The sequence below is a fragment of the Trachemys scripta genome, chromosome 3, assembly GCF_013100865.1.
Source record: "Trachemys scripta elegans isolate TJP31775 chromosome 3, CAS_Tse_1.0, whole genome shotgun sequence".
Lineage (NCBI taxonomy): Eukaryota > Metazoa > Chordata > Testudines > Emydidae > Trachemys > Trachemys scripta.
In genome coordinates this window covers 115,089,992-115,111,467 of record NC_048300.1, presented here as the reverse complement: position 1 = coordinate 115,111,467, position 21,476 = coordinate 115,089,992, and the positions used below count along the sequence as shown (strand labels likewise).

Here is a 21,476-nt window from a genome sequence, read left to right as displayed (position 1 = left end):
AGGGAATTATAGACCAGACACTTAACTTCGGTACCCGGAAAGATAGTGGAATAAATAATCAATTTGTAAGCACTTAGAAGAAGATAAGTAACAGTCAACATGGATGTGTCAAGAAACCACATCAAACCAACCTAAAATCCTCCTTTGATAGAGTAACATGACTTTTGGACGCGGAAAGCCATAGATGTGATACATCTTGACTTTAGTAAGTCATGCAATAGGGAACAGCCAAAAAATGACAAGTTTTTAAAATGCTTATATACCTATGCTAGAAGTCTAAATAATAAGATGGGTGAACCAGAGTGCCTAGTATTAAATGAGGATATTGAATAGGCATCACAGAAATCTGGTGGAATGAGGATAATCAATGGGACATAGTAATATCAGGGTACAAAATATATCAGAAGGACAGAACAGATTGTGCTGGTGGGGGAGTGGCACTATATGTGAAAGAAAGCGTAGAATCAAATGAAGTAAAAATCTTAAATGAACAAAACTGTATTATAGAACCTCTATGGATAGTAATTCCATGCTTGAAAAATAAGAATCTAGCAGTAGGGCTATATTACAGACCATTTGACCAGGATGGTGTTAGTGACTCTGAAATGCTCAGAGAGATTAGAGAGGCTATTAAAATAAAAAACTCAATAATAATAGTGGGGGATTTCAACTATCCCCATATTGACTGTGTACATATCACCTCCAGAAGGGATGCTGAGATAAGTTTCTTGACACCTTAAATGACTGATTCTTGGAGCAGCTAGTCCTGGAACCCACAAGAGTAGAGGCAATTCTTGATTTAGTACTAAGTGGAGCACAGGATCAGGTCCAAGAGGTGAATATAGCTGGACCACTTGGTAATAGTGACCATAATATAATTAAATTTAACATCTCTGTGGTGGGGAAAACTCCACAGCGGCCCAACACTGTAACATTTAATTTCAGAAAGGGGAACTGCACAAAAATGAGGAGGTTAGTGAAACAGAAATTAAAAGGTACAGTACCAAAAGTAAAATCCCTGCAAGCTGCATGGAAACTTTTTAAAGACACCATAACAGAGGCTCAACTTAAATGTATACCCCAATTTAAAAAAACATAGTAAGAGAACCAAAAAAGAGCCACTGTGGTTAAACAACAAAGTAAAAGAAGCAGTGAGAGACAAAAAGGCATCCTTTAAAAAGCGGAAGATAAATCCTAATGAGGAAAATAGAAAAGAGCATAAACTCTGGCAAATGAATTGTAAAAATATAATTAGAAAGACCAAAAAAGAATTTGAAGAACAACTAGTCAAAGACTGCAAAAGTAATAGCATTTTTTTTTTAAAATACATCAGAAGCAGAAAGCCTGCTAAACAACCAGTGGGGTCACTGGACGATCGAGATGCTAAAGGAGCACTCAAAGATGATAAGGCCACTGGTTGAAACTATCGTAAAGAACAAAATTGTCAGACACATAGATGAACATCATTTGTTGGGAAATATTTAACATGGTTTTTGTAAAGGGAAATCATGCCTCACCAATCTACTAGAATTCTTTGAGGGGGTTAACAAGTATGCGGACAAAAGGAGATCCAGTGGACATAGTGTATTTAGATTTTTCAGAAAGCCTTTGCGAAGGTCCCTTACCAAAGGCTGTTAAGCAAAATAAGCAGTCATGGGATAAGAGGGAAGGTTCTTTCATGGATTGGTAACTGGTTAAAAGATAGGAAACAAAGGGTAGGAAAAAATGGTCAGTTTTCAGAATGAAGAGAGGTAAATAGTGGTGTCCCCCAGGGGTCTGTACTGGGCCCTGTCCTATTTAACATATTCATAAACAATCTGGAAAAAGGGGTGGCAAAATTTGCAGATGACACAAAGCTACTCAAAATAGTTCAGTCCCAGGCAGACTGCGAAGAGCTACAAAAGGATCTCACAAAACTGGGTGACTGGGCAACAAAATGGCAGATGAAATTTAATGTTGATAAATACAAAGAATTTTGTATTAACAAGTATAAGCATTATAGAAGGCAGAGGTTTTTGCAATTGTGTAAGGGATAGTTGGCACCAGGAAAGGTATGGGAGGTAGTTTGGATTTGTGTGAAAAGCATTTTACTATCCAGCTGAACAGTTAACATTGTTAACACTGAAATTTACAAGAAACCCCAGGACTAGGTTATTAGATAAACCTGTATTAATTTGTTATTTCTGTATTACGGCATCTGGTAGTGACTCCATAGTTAGGGTTGTTTTCTAAAATGAGCTTTAAAATGGGGCATAGATTTCTTCTTTTATTTAAAAGTAGGTGGCTAATCAGTATGAAATTTCACACAGGATTAGTTTTTATAACCTTTGAATTTTCTATATAGTTTTTATTTGGTTTCTTTTCATAAATTTTTAAAGGGCAGTCATTGAAGTTGGGAGCTGGCTGAAATTTTCCTTGGTAGTAGTCCCACTTTTCATTGTTGACAGATCTCAAAATATTTTCCATGTACCCGTATTTTGGTAATCTCTGATTAGATTTGGTGCAAGAAGTAGATGTTGGATTGAGGGTTATTTTAACCATTACTGAAAGTTTGTGCTGCGCACACAAACTGATTGATTGGGGTTGGGGGCACTCAAGCCTGAGTGACTGATGGAAGCCAGGTGTGAATAAAAGATTTTTATCCTACAACAAAGAAGGATCTGTATTCATTGGCTGACACACAAGAGCTTATGTGCAATTACTGACCGTCAGCCGCTGCATTAGCACCCACCACATCTGACCTTCCATCTCCCCCTCACCTCTTGGCTGCCAAACTCCAGCCTCCAATTAATAATTTCAAAAACTAGGAAATTAATACCCATAAAACTTCACTGTGAAGTAGTCAGGGTTGCCCCTCCCCCGCCCCGCAAACCATACCTGACAAATCCAGAACAGAAAATCATAAATTCAGTTATTTAACTGTCCATACCATCTACTCCTCCCCAGTCACACGCTTATTACCAAAACAGACCACCCATCACAACCTAATTTTGGTATCTCTGTGGGGCCAACATGCCCTTTAACTCCCTTTCCACTCACGTCCGTTTACCGAACTACCCTTCTCCCAACATAACCAAACTTAGCCCAAACATCCACAACTATTAGTGTTGATGAAAAATATTTTAGTAAAGGGTGTGCCCAATAGGGACAGAGTTAAAGTCATGGCGTGTGAGTCTAGGAGTAGTAATTATAGTAAGGTGTGGGCTTATGGGCAGAGGAGTACCGGGTCTGGGCAGTAAGGTGACCCAACTTCTTATTTTCTTGCTTTTCTGGGTTTGTGTCAGTTATGTTGTGGGTATGCAGCAACTCTGTTTGTAATAAAGATTTTTGTGTAGTAGTTTTTACTTCAGTGCTAGTCCTTTTTTTATTATTGCCTTTGTTTCAAATGTTTTTAAATTTGCCTTTTCCTATATTTGTAACCTTGCAGATAGCTCAGTAATAGTGTTAAGACTAAATACAATTTATCTTTTTATCTATTTTCCTCTGTTACGTGCTTTATTTTAAATACCTACAGTACCATAATATACTAACAGAGGGGATAAAGTCTAACATAACTGTCTTCGGAACAGATTATTCATTTGAAGCGAAATCCAGGGAGATGTTAGTCCTAGAGAATTTAAATACACTTAAAATAAGGGTCAGAGTTTTATGGCACTGAGAATTTAAATTACATTTTAATAATCCAGGAATATAATACTGTAAATTATATTGTGTGGCTGGATGTTTGGATATGGATCATCAGAGTAACATCTTTCAGTCACTAACAACATAAATTGGATCCAAAGTCATAACCTGGATGTGAATGACAATATATTCCATTCTCAATCTCTTGAGACAGTAGCCCCCCATGTTTTTCACACTGGTTTTACAAATTCCACTGAACTGTCTACAGTAAATATATGTTTATGTAGAGAAAGCGGTTATATTTCAAATCACATACTCAGAAAAACGGAGGAAATGTAGATGCCGTGTCTAAAACTAGCAAACTGACAGAAGGAGCATTCCCAAAAGAGAGATGGGAGTAAAAATCAGTCACTAACTATTACTGCAATATCTATCACCTCTACCCACTTTAGAGGTTGTTCAAGATTAATCTGTGTCTTGCTACATATATGTATCTCATAATTCATTATTTTTTGTTATAAATCCAAGCAAGCTATCCGCATATTTTTAGCTTGAAAGTGATGCTCGCCCCGGTCCTTACCACAGTACGGGATTATGTTGTGGTGTTTGGAAATGCAAAAGTGTATTTAAAAGGAACTGATATTGAGGAGAAAAATGTTATAATGTAACACTTCAAAATAGACCTATTTATATATATGTTTTTATGTACTATAATTTTTCTGTCCAGTTTTTTAAATTGGGAAATATATTTAAGTTTAAACAAGACATGTCTTCTGTCTTGTGCATTTTTTCCCATCTACTTTAACCTGTATTGAATTCAAAATGCTGAATCTGTGTTCGCCTGAATTTATGTTGTTGAATTTTTAATGTCAAACACAAGATTATGATTTACAAGACTTGGCAGAAGGAGAATCTGAATTGTGAGAGGTAAGGCTGTTATTTATGGAAACATCTGCATTAACAGCACGGCAATCCAGAATAAAAGTAAATTGCTATTTTTTTAAGTGTTCTTTTTTCACAATTGTGTTATCTCCCTCTTTGAGAGAGAGCACTATCACTATTGTTTCAGCCATGCAAGAAAGTTCTTGCAGTCATTCATCCTAGAAGGCAGTCTCAAAATAGTTTATAATTCTCTCACTTCTTTAAAAACAATGGAGAATACAGAACTAGTCAAATTTGAGATAAGCATGGGATTACTTAAAGACAGCCATGAGACACATTAAATGATTAAAAAGCTGGGTAACTGATGGGTCTCAAAATGTAATTGTAAATGAGGAATCCTTATCATCATATGGGTGTTTTTGTAGTGGGATCCTGCAGGGATTGGTTCTTGGTGCTATGCTTTTTAACATCACTATCATAGACCTGGAAGAAAACAAAATCATTACTGGTAAAGTTTTCAGAGGATACCAAGATAGGGGAAGTAGTAAATAATGAAGAAGACAGGTCAACTGACACAGAGCAATCTAGATCGCTTGATAAGATGGGTGCAAGCAAATTATATGTATTTTAATATGGCCAAATGTAAATGTATACATCCAGGAACAAAGAAAGTAGGCCATACTTATCAGATGAGGGATTCTATCCTGGGAAGCAGTGACTGACAAAGGCTTGAAAATCGTGGGGAAAAATTAGCTGAACATAGGTTTCAGTGCAATGCTGTGGGAAAGAGCTAATGTGATCCTTGCATATTTAAACAGGGGAGTAATGAGGAGGAGGAGGAGGAGAAGGAAGGTTATCTTACCTCTGCATTTGGGCACTGGTACAACCACTACTGGAATAGTAGATCTAGTTCTGGTGTCCACAATTCAAGGATATTTGCAACTTTGAAAAGGTGCGGAGAAGAGCCACAAGAATGGTTAAAGGAATGGAAACCATGTCTTACAGGCAAAGAAGGCTAAGGGGTGACTTAATCACAACATATCAGAACTTATATAGACAAAATCTATAGGAAGAAATATTTGATAATAGAGGGCTCTTCAGTCTAGAAGACTAAGGCAGAATGAGTTACAATGGCTGGAAGTTGAAGCTGGACAACTTCAGAAATAAGATTAATTTTTTTACCAGTGAGGGTAATTAACTACTGGAACAACTTACCAAGGGTTGTGATGGATTCTCCATCACTGAAAATTTTTAAATCAAGATCGGATGTTTTTGCTCTAGTTCAAACAAGAATTAATCCAGGGAAGTCCAATGACCTGTACCCCTACATAAGGTCAGGCACGATGATCAGAATGGTCCCTTCTGGCTTTGGACTCTATGAATCTATAACTTATATTGAACATGTAATAGAGACAGAGAGAGCTTCTCCATGTATTGAGCTGATGAATCTTCACATTATGCCGTAACTTATAAGGTATCTATAGTGATGTTAATTATTTTCATCCTAACACTAAAGAAGAGAACACTACCAGCACTACTACTAGATGAAGACAAAGGCTAGAGAAGGAAGCTCCCAAAAAGATCATGGATAAGAAAGTGCAGGTAGCCAGCCAAAACTTGAGCAGCATTGAAAAGAAAAGGAAAACTCACATGCTGCATACATCTTGAGATTTTTGAAACTTGTGAGAAAGTTTAAAGAATCTATTTCCCAACTACAGGAATGACAGAAAATAAATCTAACTCATTCTTGCCTGTTGTCAGAGTGCTAGAGGTCAAAGACTGAAAATAAGGCTTCAGTAAACATATTTGTGGGAGAAGATGTGAAATGGAGTCTTCAGATCCGTTCTTTTTATCAGTGGGGAACAATTTTCTAGGATACTTGTAAACAAAGACAGCCAAAACATTTTTGAAGGCAGATTAAATTAAGCATGAGAGATAAATCAGATTGATTTCCCTTTCTATTCTTCTCCAAGTCCTGATATCTTCCAGGCTGTTTCCCATTCATGGAAAAGTACACTGATGTGCTGGAGGGAGATCCTGGAGACTACCTTGTTAAAATTAAGTTACCCACTGTAAGGGAACAATTAAAGACTCCATATTAAGAAGAGTGGATAGAGAATTCAGCAAAATACTCACAGATAACAGGACGATGTGCTGTTTCCTTGGAGCAAAATGGCAAGAATGGGCAGGATTATGAAGTTGTCTGGCAAGTCTCAACAGGTGATGGTACACCAGTGGAACCAATGACACAGCATCAAGTGGAACTACACAGAATGTAGCAGACTTCAGGGATCTTGAAAGAGAGCTGGAGGAGGAGAAGAATGCCCAAGTGATCTTCTCAGAGATCCTTCCAGCCCCACGAGTGAGAGAAGACAGAAGGCAGAAAATAGGGAAGGTGAACCATTGGCTGTGTGATTGGTGTGAAGCTGAAGGTATTTGTTTTGTGGAACGCTGGACCACATTTCAGTGGGAGAAGGGATAGTAGGAATGGAATGGCCTGCATCTCACAGATGGTGGGGGGCAGAGGGAAATCATCTCAGTTGGAGACTAGCTGGAGCAGCCAGGAGGAAGTTAAGCATGTAACACAAGGGGAGCAGGTGATAAGAAGGCAAATTATCACCACGTTTCAAACAAATTGGTTTAATGTAGCAAAGAATGTGAAGTGAATAAATTTTTCAATTATTTATATACCAATGCTAGAAGTCTTGGTAATAAACAAGAATAACTGGAAATTCTCATTTATGAGTAGAAACTCGATATAATAAGCATTACTGAAACCTGATGGGATGAACTGCATAATTTGAATGTTAAAATCTCTTGCCATAAACTGTTTAGGAAGGCTAGAGTGGGTAACAGAGGTGAAGGTGGGGTGGCAATCTATATTAAAGACTTCATTTCTTGTTTTAGAATTACTGATAACTCATACCTGCAAGATCTGCAATACATATGGATCAAAATGCTAACTAAGAAAGTCAGGAGGAGGTAATGATGGGGGGATCTGTTACAGACCATGAAATCAAACTACAGACCAGGATGAGTTATTTTTTAAACTGATGTGGGACACAGGTATGGCAGAGCTCAGGACAGTAAAACAGAATTTTTAAAGTATATTGGGAACAAATAAATCCTAGCACTGTATAGGCCCATTTTTAGATGGAGATGGTAAAATTGTTTACATAAATAAATAAATAAATAAAATCTAACTAACTAATACAGAAAGGCAGACTCGTCAGCAAATATTTCTATTCTGTATCTGGAAAGGTATGACATACTTTGTATCACACAAGGATGGTGAAAAATTTTCCAGTACATTATAACCAAGGAGGATGTTAAACAACAGGGCTACACATTTTAAAATCTGCAGTTCTGAATAACTTCACCCAAAAGTCCTAAAAGAGCTGGCTGAGGAGATCTCTGGCCAATTGAGTTAATTTTTAATAAATCTTAGAATACCAGAAAAATGCCACTAAACTGGAAGAGTTCTAACATTGTGCCACTATTCAAAAAAGGTAAGTGGCATGACCCAGGTAACAATAGGCCTCTTGCCTAGACATCAATCTTAGGCAAAATAAGGAAAACACTGATAAGGGGTTCAACTGATAAAAGAATTAGAGGATAAGAATATAATGAATGCCATGGTTTTACAGAAAATAAGTCTTGTCAAACAAACTTGATTTCATTCTTAGATGAGATTACTAGTTTGGGTGACAAAGTAACTATGTAGATGTAATACGCTTAGATTTTTGTAAAATTTTTGACTTAGTACTACATGACACTCTGATTAAAAAAAAATCAAAACTACACAATATCTAAAAAGCACATGTTAAATGAATTACGAGCTGGCTAACTGACAGATCTCAGAAAGTAATCATAAATAGGGAATCAACACTAAATGGGGGTGTTTCTACTGAGTTTCTGAAGAACTAGGTCTGATTCTATTTTCCTGAATGACCTGGAAGTAAATGTAAAATCACTGCTGATAAAATCTGTGGATGAGAGAAAAGAGTGGGTGGAATGATAAATGATGATGAGTAGACAGGGCAGCAATACTGAGCGATCTGGATTGCTTGGTAAACTGGGCCCATTCAAACAAAACGTGTTTTAATACAGCCAAAAAAATAAAAAAAATCCAGGAACAAGGACTATATCCTGGAAAGCAGTGACTCTGAAAAGTATCTAGGAGTCATAGTGGAAAACAGCGCAAGAAGCACTCCCAGTGAGATGCTGTGGCTACCAGGGGCTAATGTGATCCTTGGATGTATAAACAGGTTAATAAAGAGTAGGAGTTGAGAATAGATTTTACCTCTGTATATGGCAATGGTGAGACTGATACTGGAATACGGAATACAATTCTGATTTTCACATTTTAGAAAGGATTTTGAAAAACAGGAGAGACAGTAGAATAGAGCCACAAAAACAATTTGAGAACTGGAGAAGATGCATTACAGTGACAGACATGTGGATGAGTACTGGTTTTTGGAACAAACTAACAAGGGAAGTGGTGGATTCTCTCTCTCTTGAAGTCTTCATATCAAGACTGATGCCTTTCTGGAAGAGATGCTTAAACCCAACTCAAATTATGGTTTAGTCAGAAGTTATTTGACTCAGTACAGGGGTAACTATGAAACATAGTGGACTGTAACATGCAGGAGGTAAGACTAGATGATCTAATGGTTACTTGTGGCCTTAAACAATATGAATTAAGGCCAAGATTTTCAAAAGTGACTTAAGTTTTGAGACTTCTAAAATTGTCTATCAAAAATCTCTGGTCACTTGAAATCTTGGCCAAAATTTACTTTAAGAAACCTATTCACTGTGTCATCAAAATGCAATAATTAAATATCCCTGACACAACATCTTTTGCTAAAAATTTAATAATGTAAAATTTCCCCTATAAATCAATTTTAGTGCATATTAGCGGTCATTCAGCTGACACTGCTCAGATTTCCCCAATAAGCCCTGACTCTGCACCTGGTACAGACCTGCAGAATTTCTGGCCTAAGAGGTAACTAATGAAAAACTGTGAGGTGTTTTACTGATGTAGATCACTGGGAAGACTAGATTTAGCCAAAGCCAAAATGATCTGATTTCATCTTAATCTCCAGAGTATTTTACTGCATCACCTGTTGTTTTAGACAAACAAATCACAAAATGAACACGTTTACTGTTACTGAATAGTAGCAAAAGTAAATAATTTACCAGGATATTAAGCTGTAATAGGAAAACTCTCTCTCAAACAAACAAACCGAAAACCCACCAGACAATCCCACAAAATGTGTTACCTCTACTGCTTCCCATCCCCACTGTCTGTATTTTGGATCGTGAGTGAACCTCCACATATACATGTAGGTCTCTATAACTTCAGGTCGCAAGATGTAATATTTCTCATTTTGCCTTGTAGCAATGGCCTCTACACCTCCATCAAATCTGAAAGCTTCTGGTCCCAGTTTCATATCTAGACAATAAAAATAAAATGTGTAACAATGTTAGTGATGATTCTGTATGCAGGATTTTAACTGTACATTTTCCAATTGTTTGAGTGTTTTTTCACAGTAAATATAGTATTAAAACCTACAAATGCTCCTTTTCAGGCACAAACCATGACAATTTATGTAGATTACTAAACATTAATCATACTGTCATATGAAGTTAATGATATTACACGTGTAGTCTGCACTTTAGCTCTGGGTGTCCAAACTCCTCCTTATAATTGTCATATCTGGGAAATCCCAATAGCTGGTGCAAAAGGGATATGTATATCAATGCTTTAAATTGCAGTTTTACTCCAAAGAGTAACTGTAAAACTTGCATTGTGGGATATTTCATGTGTATTGTGACTATGATTTTTTTCCAGTTCGCTCTGGAAAATTCACCGTGGCTGGGTTCTTTCATCTTGCTTCAGCAACTTTAAGAATGATCTTGAAGGACAAATTCTGCATTCAGTCATCTTTGTGTAACCCTATTGTCTAAATGTGACACAGGAAGAACTCGGAGCAGAATTTGTCCTTGTATTTAGAACATCATTAATAGTTCTATGTATGCACAAATGAATAGAATCCATTTCATTTGTGGTGGGCTCAACAGAGCTGGAGGGAGCAAAAATATTTTTGTCATGAATGAAAGCAGATATGATGCAATAGACACAGATAGCATATCTGTTGACAATGAAGAACCATTTTTAGAGTCACTATTCAGAGCAAAACAACAATTTCAATGAGGGAACAAAAAGGACTCTATATTAATTTAACAGAGCACCATACAATACCTTCTGCACCTGTTTTACCCAGGACAGAATTATAGACAATGATTAAAGCACAGATAATCTCTCAAAATTCATAATTCGTACTTACTTGTACGATCATAAGATTCATGACACGTGCGAGCAATTTCAGCACCAAGTTCAATATGACGCCCAGTTTTATCATTAGGCGCCCCATCTCCACCCAGTGCAAACATGCCTCCAGCAAAACAGGTCAGATGTCCCATTTTATGTTCGAGCAGGCCACCTTTCCACTCAGCAATGTACGTCAGACCTCCACTAGATTTCCGGATCAGATGGGTTTCTATGGACTGCAAAAATATACATTTTCAAACCAAATTTATTATTTGGTAAAGCAACGTGTGAAAAACAAAGGCAATGTTGCACAAAATAGGAAAGTAATAAATTTACACCTATCCAGCTTTTTTTGTTTTCAGTTTTATCTTCAGTATAGTTTCTGCTTTGATTTTATTTGACACGAATAATGCTAATTAACCTTGAGCCCAAAGAAAATGCATCTGTTCTTTACTAGCACAGGTTGGCATACAATAACAATATGATAATGTGCTGAGACTGTCTGTATATTACCTGGTAAATTTTCTAAAAAAGTTGAAATAATTAAAAAGATAAGAAAATACCATTTTCTGATTCTGATTTTCCCCATAGTTTTATGACAAGCATATTTTATATACATAGGATATATTTTTAATGGCTTCAGTGATTCAGCTTGCAAATTTTCCGTCTTAAAATGCTATTGTACTCAAAGGATATAGTTATCTTACCAGATATAATTGTGTAGTAATGTGATTATCAAAGGGTTAATTGGGATACTCAAAATACTAGAGGTTGGAGCCATGCTCCACCTCCTCCCCTTACTTTGTTTTGTTAGGGCACGTTTTCTCCCACTGTTTGTTATATGGCTGAATACAGCAACAGGTTCCCAGACTGCAACACTGCAACTAAAGTGTGTTTCTTATGCGCGGAGTGGGTCTCTTCACAAAACTGGCGACAAGGAAGAACATAAAAATGGTAATTCATGGGAAAACTGAGGAGTTTAATTCAGAAAATGAAGATTGGCAGCAATATATTGGAAGACTGGGCCACTATGTTCTTGCAAATGAGATTACAGATAAGGACAAAACAAAGCAATTTTCCTCAGTGTCTGATAGTAAAACCCACTCTCTCTTAAGGAGTTTGTTACAACCTCAAAAACCAGGAGATAAGAGTTTGCAAGACCTTCAAAAGATTTTAGCAGAGTACTACACACCAAAGCCAACCATTATTACAGAATGTTTCAAGTTTCATACTAGAACGAGGTGGCAAGGTGAAAGTGTACTTGTGTATGTGTCACAGCTAAAAAGACTAATGGAATACTGCTAATTTGGAAGCATCCTAGAGGACATGCTGTGGGACAGATTTGTTTGTGGTATCAATAATAATCATTGTCTTTGAATTACCAAAGACAACTGCTGTCAGAGGGGAACTTAACCTGACCCAAAGCAGCAGAATTAGCAACAGCAATGGAAGCAGTGAAAAGCTTACGAGATTTGCACTTAGAATGCAGGGACAATCATGCTGATTCAATAAGCAAAATGCAAAGCCAGCTGCAAGGGACTCCTGAGGGGTGTTCAAAGGAGCTCATTTTGAATCTGTTTGTAAATTTAAAACAGCCCAATGCCATAAGTGCCTCCAGATTGGACACTCAGCCAGATGATGCAAAGCAAACAGCATCTCAAGCCCAGAAGGGGTAGACTAAAAAAACAGAACAAACAGAAGAAAGCAGAAAGCTTGTTACCTTGTGGGAAAGGAAGACACAAAGGAGCTACACACTATGTATTGTCTAAAAGGGAAAATGTGGGACCTTACAAATTAACAGAGTTAAATACAGGAGTTTCAGCTACTGCGATCAATGAATCTATAAACATATCAGCAATGCAAAGCAGAACTGAGCCTGATAGTGAATGCAAGAATGACCCTGAGTGCCTACAGCAGAGAACCCACCAAGGAGGTAGATGCTGTGCTTGCCCCTGTAAAATATAAAAGCCAAAAGAAAAAATTACCAGTCCTAGTGGTCAAGGGACAACGGCAAAACCTGGGATGCTGAGACTGGTTGCAAGAACTAAAACTAAACTGTTTCAATACTCGCCAGCCCACATGGATTCTGGGTACTATCTCAAAGCAAACTGGACTCTTGTCTTTAAAGTCTATTTAAGTAGTGGTGGAATCACAAGATGTCAGGATCAGGTTCATGCCATGACCCTGGAGGTGATCCCAGCTGTCGCGGAGATGCATTACTCCATGAGAGAGAAAGAATAGCCCCTGGTTATTTAAAATATTATATCTGGGCTGTAAATTAAAATGGGAATTATGTAGTCTAGTGATCATCAAGGGCTATTTAGAACATTATGAGTTGCAGCTATGATCTAGCCCTCCCTTACTTCCTCTTTAGCTAATGACAGGTTTCAGAGTAGCAGCCGTGTTAGTCTGTATCCACAAAAAGAACAGAAGTACTTGTGGCACCTTAGAGACTAAGGTTAGTCTTTAGCTAATGTGTCTGTTCCTCCCTGCTCTGTCTGTTATGTAGTTGAATAAAGCTAGGGTTACCATTTGTCCGAATTCCCCCGGAAACGTCCGGCTTTTTGAGCTAAAAATAGCGTCCGGAGGGAATTTGTAAATGTCCGGACTTCCCCCCCACGCAGAGCATGCGCGGCTAACAGGGCAGCCGGCCAGATGGTGCCACTTACATGGGGCTCCGACAGCCAGAGAGAGCCCCTCCTCTGCCTCCCCTGCAGCAGAGATCACTCCCTCCCTCCCTGCATTCGCAGATTGCCTCCAGCAGTCTGGAGCTCCTCCCCCACTCCTCCTCCACTGCTGCCCAGCATGCCGGGACGAACGGCTCAAGCCGTTCCTGAGCAAGTTCACAGAGACGTTAGGCGAAGGCCAACAACAAGGGAGCCAGGGGGTTGGAGAAGGGGCAGGGAGGTTTTGGAGGGGGCAGTCAAGAGACCGGGGGGGGGAGTCGGGAGTTCTTGGGGTGGGCTTTCTGGCAGAGGCGTGGATAAGGTTTTGGGCAGTCAGGATACAAGTAGGGGATAGGGTCCTGGGGGGCAGTTAGGGTGGGGGAGTCTTAGGAGGGGGCAGTTAGGGGACAAGGAACAGGGAGGCTTAGGTAGGGGGTGGAGTTCTGGAGGGCAGTTAGGAGCAGGGGTCCCAGGAGGGGGCAGTCAGGGGACAAGGAGCGGGGGGGGGCTGGGAGTTCGGGAGGGGGGCTGTCATGGGGCAGGAGTGGGGAGAGGGATTGGAGCAGTCAGGGGACAGGGAGCAGAGGGGTTTAGATAGGTCGGGGGTTCTGTGGGGGCTGTCAGAGGGTGGGGAGTGGTTGGATGGGGCGTGGGAGTCCCAGGGGTCTGCCTGGGGGTGGGGGTGTGGATAAGGGTTGGGGCAGTCAGAGTACAGGTAGGGTCCTAGGGGGCCAGTTAGGATGGGGGGAGGATCTCAGGAGGGGGCAGTCAGGGGACAAGAGGCAGGGAGGCTTAGGTAGGGGGTGGAGTCCTGGGGGGCAGTTAGGGGCAGGGTTCCCAGGAGGGGGCAGTCAGGGGACAAGGAGCGGGGGGGAGGGTTGGGAATTCTGGGGGGGGTGGGAAGTGGGAGGTGCAGGGGCGGGGCTCCTCCCATCCTCTTTTTTACTTGCTGAAATATGGTAACCCTAATAAAGCAGCACGTTCCCAGCTTGCAGTGCTATTAAGTAATGAGTATTTCTTGTGCACGGAATGGTTCCATTACAAAAAAGTGTTATTCAAATTGATGTACTTTATATATTCCCAAAGTGAACATACTACAGCTCTGACACTGTACTGAGAAACATGTAGCTGCAGAAGTCTACCCACATGAAACCCTGGCACGCAGCTGAAGTCAGGAGAGCTTCACATGGACTCAGGGTTCTGCCCAGGCAGTTCTCAATGCATGATAAGGATGTTTTGGAGACCTTTGAAAAACCCAGCAATAAAAATGGTGAAATATACCAGTGAGAAAGAATTAGAAGTAGGTGAACTCGGTCATTACAAGACTTAGGGAAATCTGAACACACTATGTACGTACCAGAAGATACCCTATGTATCATGAGATTAAATGGGAGGCAAAGAAAAATCTGAAAACATAAGATGACAGTCACAGGGAATGTGACCCATGTACTCTTGAAAGGGACTAAACTTGAACCATGCTACTGTTTATTCAGTTGTCCACCAAATGCTTAGTTTATTCCATTACAATAATAAAACCCAAAAGGCTATCTGGAAGATAAATTAAAGAGCAGATACATTTGATAATCCACACTAAATCATCCCCTTCTCCCCTCCTCCCCCCGAAACCCTCCAACAGTACAGGGAACCATTAAAGATAAAGATAAAAACAACAAACTAAGCCATGCATGGGCAGTATTGATCATAGTTATTAGTTCCCTTTTAAATGCCTATAAATGTTATTTTTAGTAGCAATAAAGGTCTTCTATATACTGTAGCATCAGCAGAAATTTCTTTATTAATTTTTACTGCATCTATCCATCTAGGTACTTACGTTGTGCTATTTGAGCACCTTACAAAAATAAAGCCAACAAATTCTGAAAACTACTAACTGTCTTCTCTTCTATGCCCAAGAATTTACCAGTGACACTGTTTGTCTTTTTTCTGGCATCATTTATTGACTTAGGAAGTTCTTCAACCTATTCTTCTTTCTCTTTTGGATTCCTTTGAATTCCCCCTAGCTACCTCAGTTTCAGGCAATTCAGTTTCCCTCACATGATACAGAACTTTGCTAAAAAATTACAACTGCTTGAAAAAAAATCCTCACACATTTATGAAAACTGTGGTTTGGGAACTAAAAATGTGCTGGATTTTGGCAGATGAAGACTTCCTTCCATTTTTGAGGATAAAGATACAAGTCAGGGGGTTCTCACACTTTCCTAATGTGGAACTTATTCTAATGTAGGGTTGGAAGGGATCCTCAACGTTCACCTCCCACCCAATACTGAGGCAAAATTAAATATACCTAGATCATCTCTGGCTATTTAAAAGACTGTTCTTCAAAACCTCCAATGCCAAGGATTCCACAACATAATCTGGCAACCTGTTCTGGAGCTTAACTATCCTTACTTTTCCTCAAATCTAACCTAAATCCCCCATGTTGTAAACTGAGCTGCTTACTTCTTGTCCTATCCTCAGTGGTCATGGAGAACAATTGATCACTGTTCTCTTTATAACAACCTCTTACACATTTGAATGCTATCAGGTCTCCCCTTCAGTCTTCTTTTCTTTAGACTAAGCCTGCCCAATTCTTTTATCTTTCCTAATAGGTCTTGCTTTCTAAACCTCTTATTTTGTTGCTCTCCTCTGGGCTCTCTCTACAATTTGTTCACATCTGTCTTGAAGTGTGGTCCCAGAGCTGGACATGGTATTTCAGCTGATGCCTCACCAGTGCTGAGTAGAGCAGAACAATTACCTCCCGCGTCTTACATACAACACTCGTGTTAATACACCACAGAATGTCTGCATCACATTGTTGACTCATATTCAGTTTGTGATACATTATAACCCCCAGATCCTTTTCAGCAGTACTACTGCCTATCCAGTTATTCCCCATTTTGTAATTATGCTTTTGATTTTTCCTTCCTTAATGTAGTAATTTGCACTTGTCTTTACTGAATTTCATCTTGTTGAATTTTAATCCTGTTCTTCGAAGTGCTAGCAACCACTCCCAGCTTGGTGCCATCCGCACATTTTATAAGAATACTCTCCACTCCATTATCTGTCACTAATGAAAACACTGAATAGCACCAGTCCCCGAACAGGCCCCTATGAGACCCCACTAGATACTTTCTCCCAGTTGGACAGATAACGACTTTTTGTATTTTCAATCACTTGTGCATTCACCTTATAGTAATTTCATCCAAACCACATTTCCCTAGTTTGCTTAAGAAAATGTCATGTGGGACTGTGAGCGAGCATGAGTGTGTCTCATGGACCCCTATTTTCCCTCTTATTTATCCTCCTCTTTTCATTCTCCCCCACTTTTTCCCCTTGAACCTTCAATGTTGTTTTTCTTCTTTCAACAGCCCAAATGCTCCCTCCTGGGTTTTCTTTCCTCCTTAGCCTATTTGAAATAGAGGCTGGAGCATGGATTCTGCTCCCCTTCCAATATGGCTGGCAACAGGATTATAGAGATTGAGTCACTAACAAGTGACTTGCATTCCAAATGCAATGGAAAATTGCTTTTCTGTCAGGTGGGGAAACTTCTTTCTTTTGGAGTAGCTGGGTAATTTTTTTTTAAAGAATGTTGTTTAGAGCTTGTTTTCACTGGTTATTCCAATAGGGTTTAAAATATTTTCATTTATAATTATATAACTAAGAAGTTGGGACTCAAAGAAGCTTGCAGTGAAATATATTACTGCATAATCGTCTGAAATGTATTGGAAAGTTAAAATAAATGGGCAAAGGAATTTCCAGACACTTTTGTGTGTTATAATAAAATGTGCTATTATTTAAGATAGCCAATAGTTGTGGGGATAACTGCTTTCAGAATATTAGCAAATTCTAATATTAAACCATCAATAATTTAGGACCAAACAACCTCAAATTAAAATGCTTTTTAAACTGAAAGGGCAAACCTGTCTCAGAGTAGCATCCTTTAAAAAAAATTCTGGTAACAGTTGGTAATTCTACAATAAATTATCTGTCAGTTAGATTGGGTATATTAAAAATAAATCAATTCATAAATCAAACTATTATACATAGCAAAGATTGATTTAATTCCCATGCATGATAAAGCCACTGATCATCATGGAGCCACTTAAAGGACTGATCCAAAGTGGAGTCAATGGAAAGATTTCCAGGGGATTTGAATCTGGCCTCTAGTGACTATAGTTAAGGCTGTGAGGTAGTTTCTATTATAAAACTTAATTTTGAAACACAAACACATCTTTCACAAAAGCACAGTAAATTGGTTCCTACCTCCAATCACCGCCCACCTGATCTCTACTCTTTCCTACTGTTCTCTACTCTTTCCCTAACAATTCCAGCTGGTTGCCCTGAACGATTAAATCCATGTGTCAATGTTCTTCTTCAGGCACAAATGGATTAAGTTAAATTGGAAAAAGTCAGCCTTATTTTGGAGTAATGGAGTTAATCAGGAATAATTCCTGGTTCAGGCAAGTGTTAAAATATGAGCTCTTGTAGTCTCTGAATTTTAGTGGTATGCTGCAGTCCCAATCCCATATAAATTAGTGTTTCACAATTTGTGGTGTGAAAAGTTCTGGCAGGGAAATCAAATCTCTAAAATGTATTAGAAAGGGATATTGGAGTGGGATATTGGTAAAGGGAATCTTTAGGGAAGAGTTCAGGACGGTATGAAATTCAAAATTGTCTACTTATGGCCAATATATTTTCCTTTTTATATAATATATAGATTTTTTAAAAACATACATGACATCTATTTTAACTTTAAATCCATTTCAACTAAGATTTGATCTGGGAATAATTCCAATGAGGTTTCCCCACTTGTGAATCCGGTGGTTTCACATTTCACTATGAGATAAATTTATTATTTCATTCTATATAGTGAAATTTTCTCTACATAAGAACGGCCATACTGGGTCAGACCAAAGGTCCTTCCAGCCCAGTATCCTGTCTACTGACAGTGGCCAATGCCAGCTGCCTCAGAGGGAGTGAACCTAACAGGTAATGAGCAAGTGATCTCTCTCCTGCCATCCATCTCCACTCTCTGACAAACAGATGATAGGGACATCAGTCCTTACCCATCCTGGCTAATAGCCATTAATGCCCTTAACCTTAATGAATTTATCTAGCTCTCTTTTAAACCCTGTTATAGTCCTAGCCTTCACAACCTCCTCATGCAAGGAGTTCCACAGGTTGACTGTGCACTGTGTGAAGAAGAACTTCCTTTTATTTGGTTTAAACCTGCTGCCCATTAATTTCATTTGGTGGCCCCTAGATCTTATATTATGGGAACAAGTACATAACTTTTCCTTATTCACTTTCTCCACACCACTCATGATGTTATATACCTCTATCATATCCCCCCTTGGTCTCCTCTTTTCCAAGCTGAAAAGTCATAGCCTCTTTAATCTTTCCTCATATGGGACCCATTCCAAATCCCTAATCATTTTAGTTGCCCTTTTCTGAACTTTTTCTAATGCCAGTATATCTTTTTTGAGATGAGACCACATCTGTATGCAGTATGTGGGGGTACCATGGATTTATATAAGGGCAATAAGATATTCTCCACCTTATTCTCTATCCCTTTTTTAATGATTCCTAACATCCTGTTTGCTTTTTTGACTGCCGCTGCACACTGTGTGGATGTCTTCAGAGAACTAGCCACGATGACTCCAAGATCTCTTTCCTGATTAGTTGTAGTTAAATTAGCCCCCATCATATTAAGTTGAATAGGATTGGTCCTATGACTGACCCTTGAGGAACATCACTAGTTACCCCTCTCCATTCTGAAAATTTACCATTTATTCCTACCCTTTGTTCCCGGTCTTTTAACCAGTTCTCATTCCATGAAAGGATCTTCCCTCTTATTCCATGACAACTTAATTTATGTAAGATCCTTTGGTGAGGGATCTTGTCAAAGGCTTTCTGGAAATCTAAGTACACTATGTCCACTGGATCCCCCTTGTCCACATGATTGCTGACCCCTTCAAAGAACTCTACTAGATTAGTAAGACATGATTTCCCTTTACAGAAACCATGTTGACTTTTGCCCAACAAATTATGTTCTTTTATGTGTCTGACAATTTTATTCTTTACTATTGTTTCAACTAATTTGCCAGGTACTGACGTTAGATTTACCGGTCTGTAATTGCCGGGATCACCTCTAGAGCCCTTTTTAAATATTGGGGTTACATTAGCTATCTTCCAGTCATTGGGTACAGAAGCCGATTTAAAGGACAGGTTACAAAGTATAGTTAATAGTTCCACAATTTCACATTTGAGTTCTTTCGGAACTCTTGGGTGAATGCCATCTGGTCCCAGTGACTTGTTACTGTTAAGTTTATCAATTAATTCCAAAACCTCCTCTAGTGACACTTCAATCTGTGACAATTCCTCAGATTTGTCACCTACAAAGGATGGCTCAGGTTTGGGAATCTCCCTAACATCCTCAGCCTTGAAGACTGAAGCAAAGAATTCATTTAGTTTCTCCGCAATGACTTTATTGTCTTTAAGTGCTCTTTTGTATCTCGATTGTCCAGGGGCCCCACTGGTTGTTTAGCAGGCTTCCTGCTTCTGATGTACTTAAAAAACATTTTGTTATTACCTTTGGAGTTTTTGGCTAGCTGTTCTTCAAACTCCTTTTTGGCATTTCTTATTACATTTTTACACTTAATTTGGCAGTATTTATGCTCCTTTCTATTTACCGCACTAGGATTTGACTTCCACTTTTTAAAAGATGCCTTTTTATCTCTCACTGCTTCTTTTACATGGGTAAGCCAAGCCACAGCAGCTCTTTTTTAGTTCTTTTACTGTGTTTTTTCATTTGGGGTATACATTTAAGTTGGGCCTCTATTATGGTGTCTTTGAAAAGTGTCCATGCAGCTTGCAGGGATTTCACTCTAGTCACTTTACCTTTTAATTTCTGTTTAACTAACCTGCTCATTTTTGCATAGCTCCCCTTTCTGAAATTAAATGTACAGTGTTGGGCTGTTGAGGTGTTCTTCCCACCATAGGAATGTTAAATGTTGATATATTATGGTCACTATTTCCAAGCGGTCCTGTTATAGTTACCTCATGGACCAGATCCTGCGCTCCACTCAGGACTAAATCGAGAATTGCCTCTCCCCTTGTGGGTTCCTGTACCAGCTGCTCCAAGAAGCAGTCATTTAAAGTATTGAGAAATTTTGTCTCTGCATTTTGTCCTGAGGTGACATGTACCCAAGTCAATATGGGGATAATTGAAATCCCCCATTATTATCGAGTTCTTTATTTTGATAGCCTCTCTAATCTCCCTTAGCATTTCATCATCACTATCACTGTCCTAGTCAGGTGGTCGATAATAGAGCCTTACTGTTATATTCTTATTAGAGCATAGAATTACTATCCATAGAGATTCTATGGAACATGTGGATTCACTTAAGATTTTTACTTCATTTGATTCTACATTTTCTTACCCCCCGCCCCCCACACAACCTGTTCTGTCCTTCCGATATATTTTGTACCCCGGAATGATTGTGTCCCATTGATTGTCCCCACTCCACAAGGTTTCTGTGATGCCTATTATATCAATATCCTCCTTTAACACAAGGCACTCTAGTTCACCCATCTTATTAATTAGATTTCTAGCATTTGTGTACAAGCACTTTAAAAACTTGTCACTGTTTATTTGTCTGCCCTTTTCTGATGTGTCAGATTCTTTTTTATGTGAATGTTTCTCATCTGATCTGGCCCATACTTTATCCTCGTCCATCCTCTCCTCCTCACTAGAACCTAGAGAGTCTCTATCAATAGACTCTCCTCCAAGAGAAGTCTTTGTCCGATCCACGTGCTCCGCTGCAGCAATTGGCTTTCCCCCATCTCTTAGTTTAAAAACTGCTACATGAACCAATTTACAGCATCTGCAAGGAATCAAAAAACTAGAAGAGGTGGTGTATGATTAGATGAAAATACATTACTGATGGATAATTGTTTGGAACTGGTACAGT

The 21,476-nt window shown here is 38.9% G+C and overlaps 1 protein-coding gene across 1 annotated transcript in view; it reads right to left on the bottom strand.

Annotated features, from left to right (window-relative positions):
- Positions 1-21,476, bottom strand: part of MAN1A1 (mannosidase alpha class 1A member 1) — a 208,750-nt gene that overhangs the window by 10,240 nt on the left and 177,034 nt on the right. Inside the window, exons 9-10 of the mRNA XM_034765788.1 lie at positions 10,857-11,076; positions 9,789-9,961 (exon numbers count right to left, since the gene is read on the bottom strand). Coding sequence (XP_034621679.1) covers positions 9,789-9,961; positions 10,857-11,076 — 393 coding nt within the window. The remainder of the gene's footprint in view (positions 1-9,788; positions 9,962-10,856; positions 11,077-21,476) is intronic.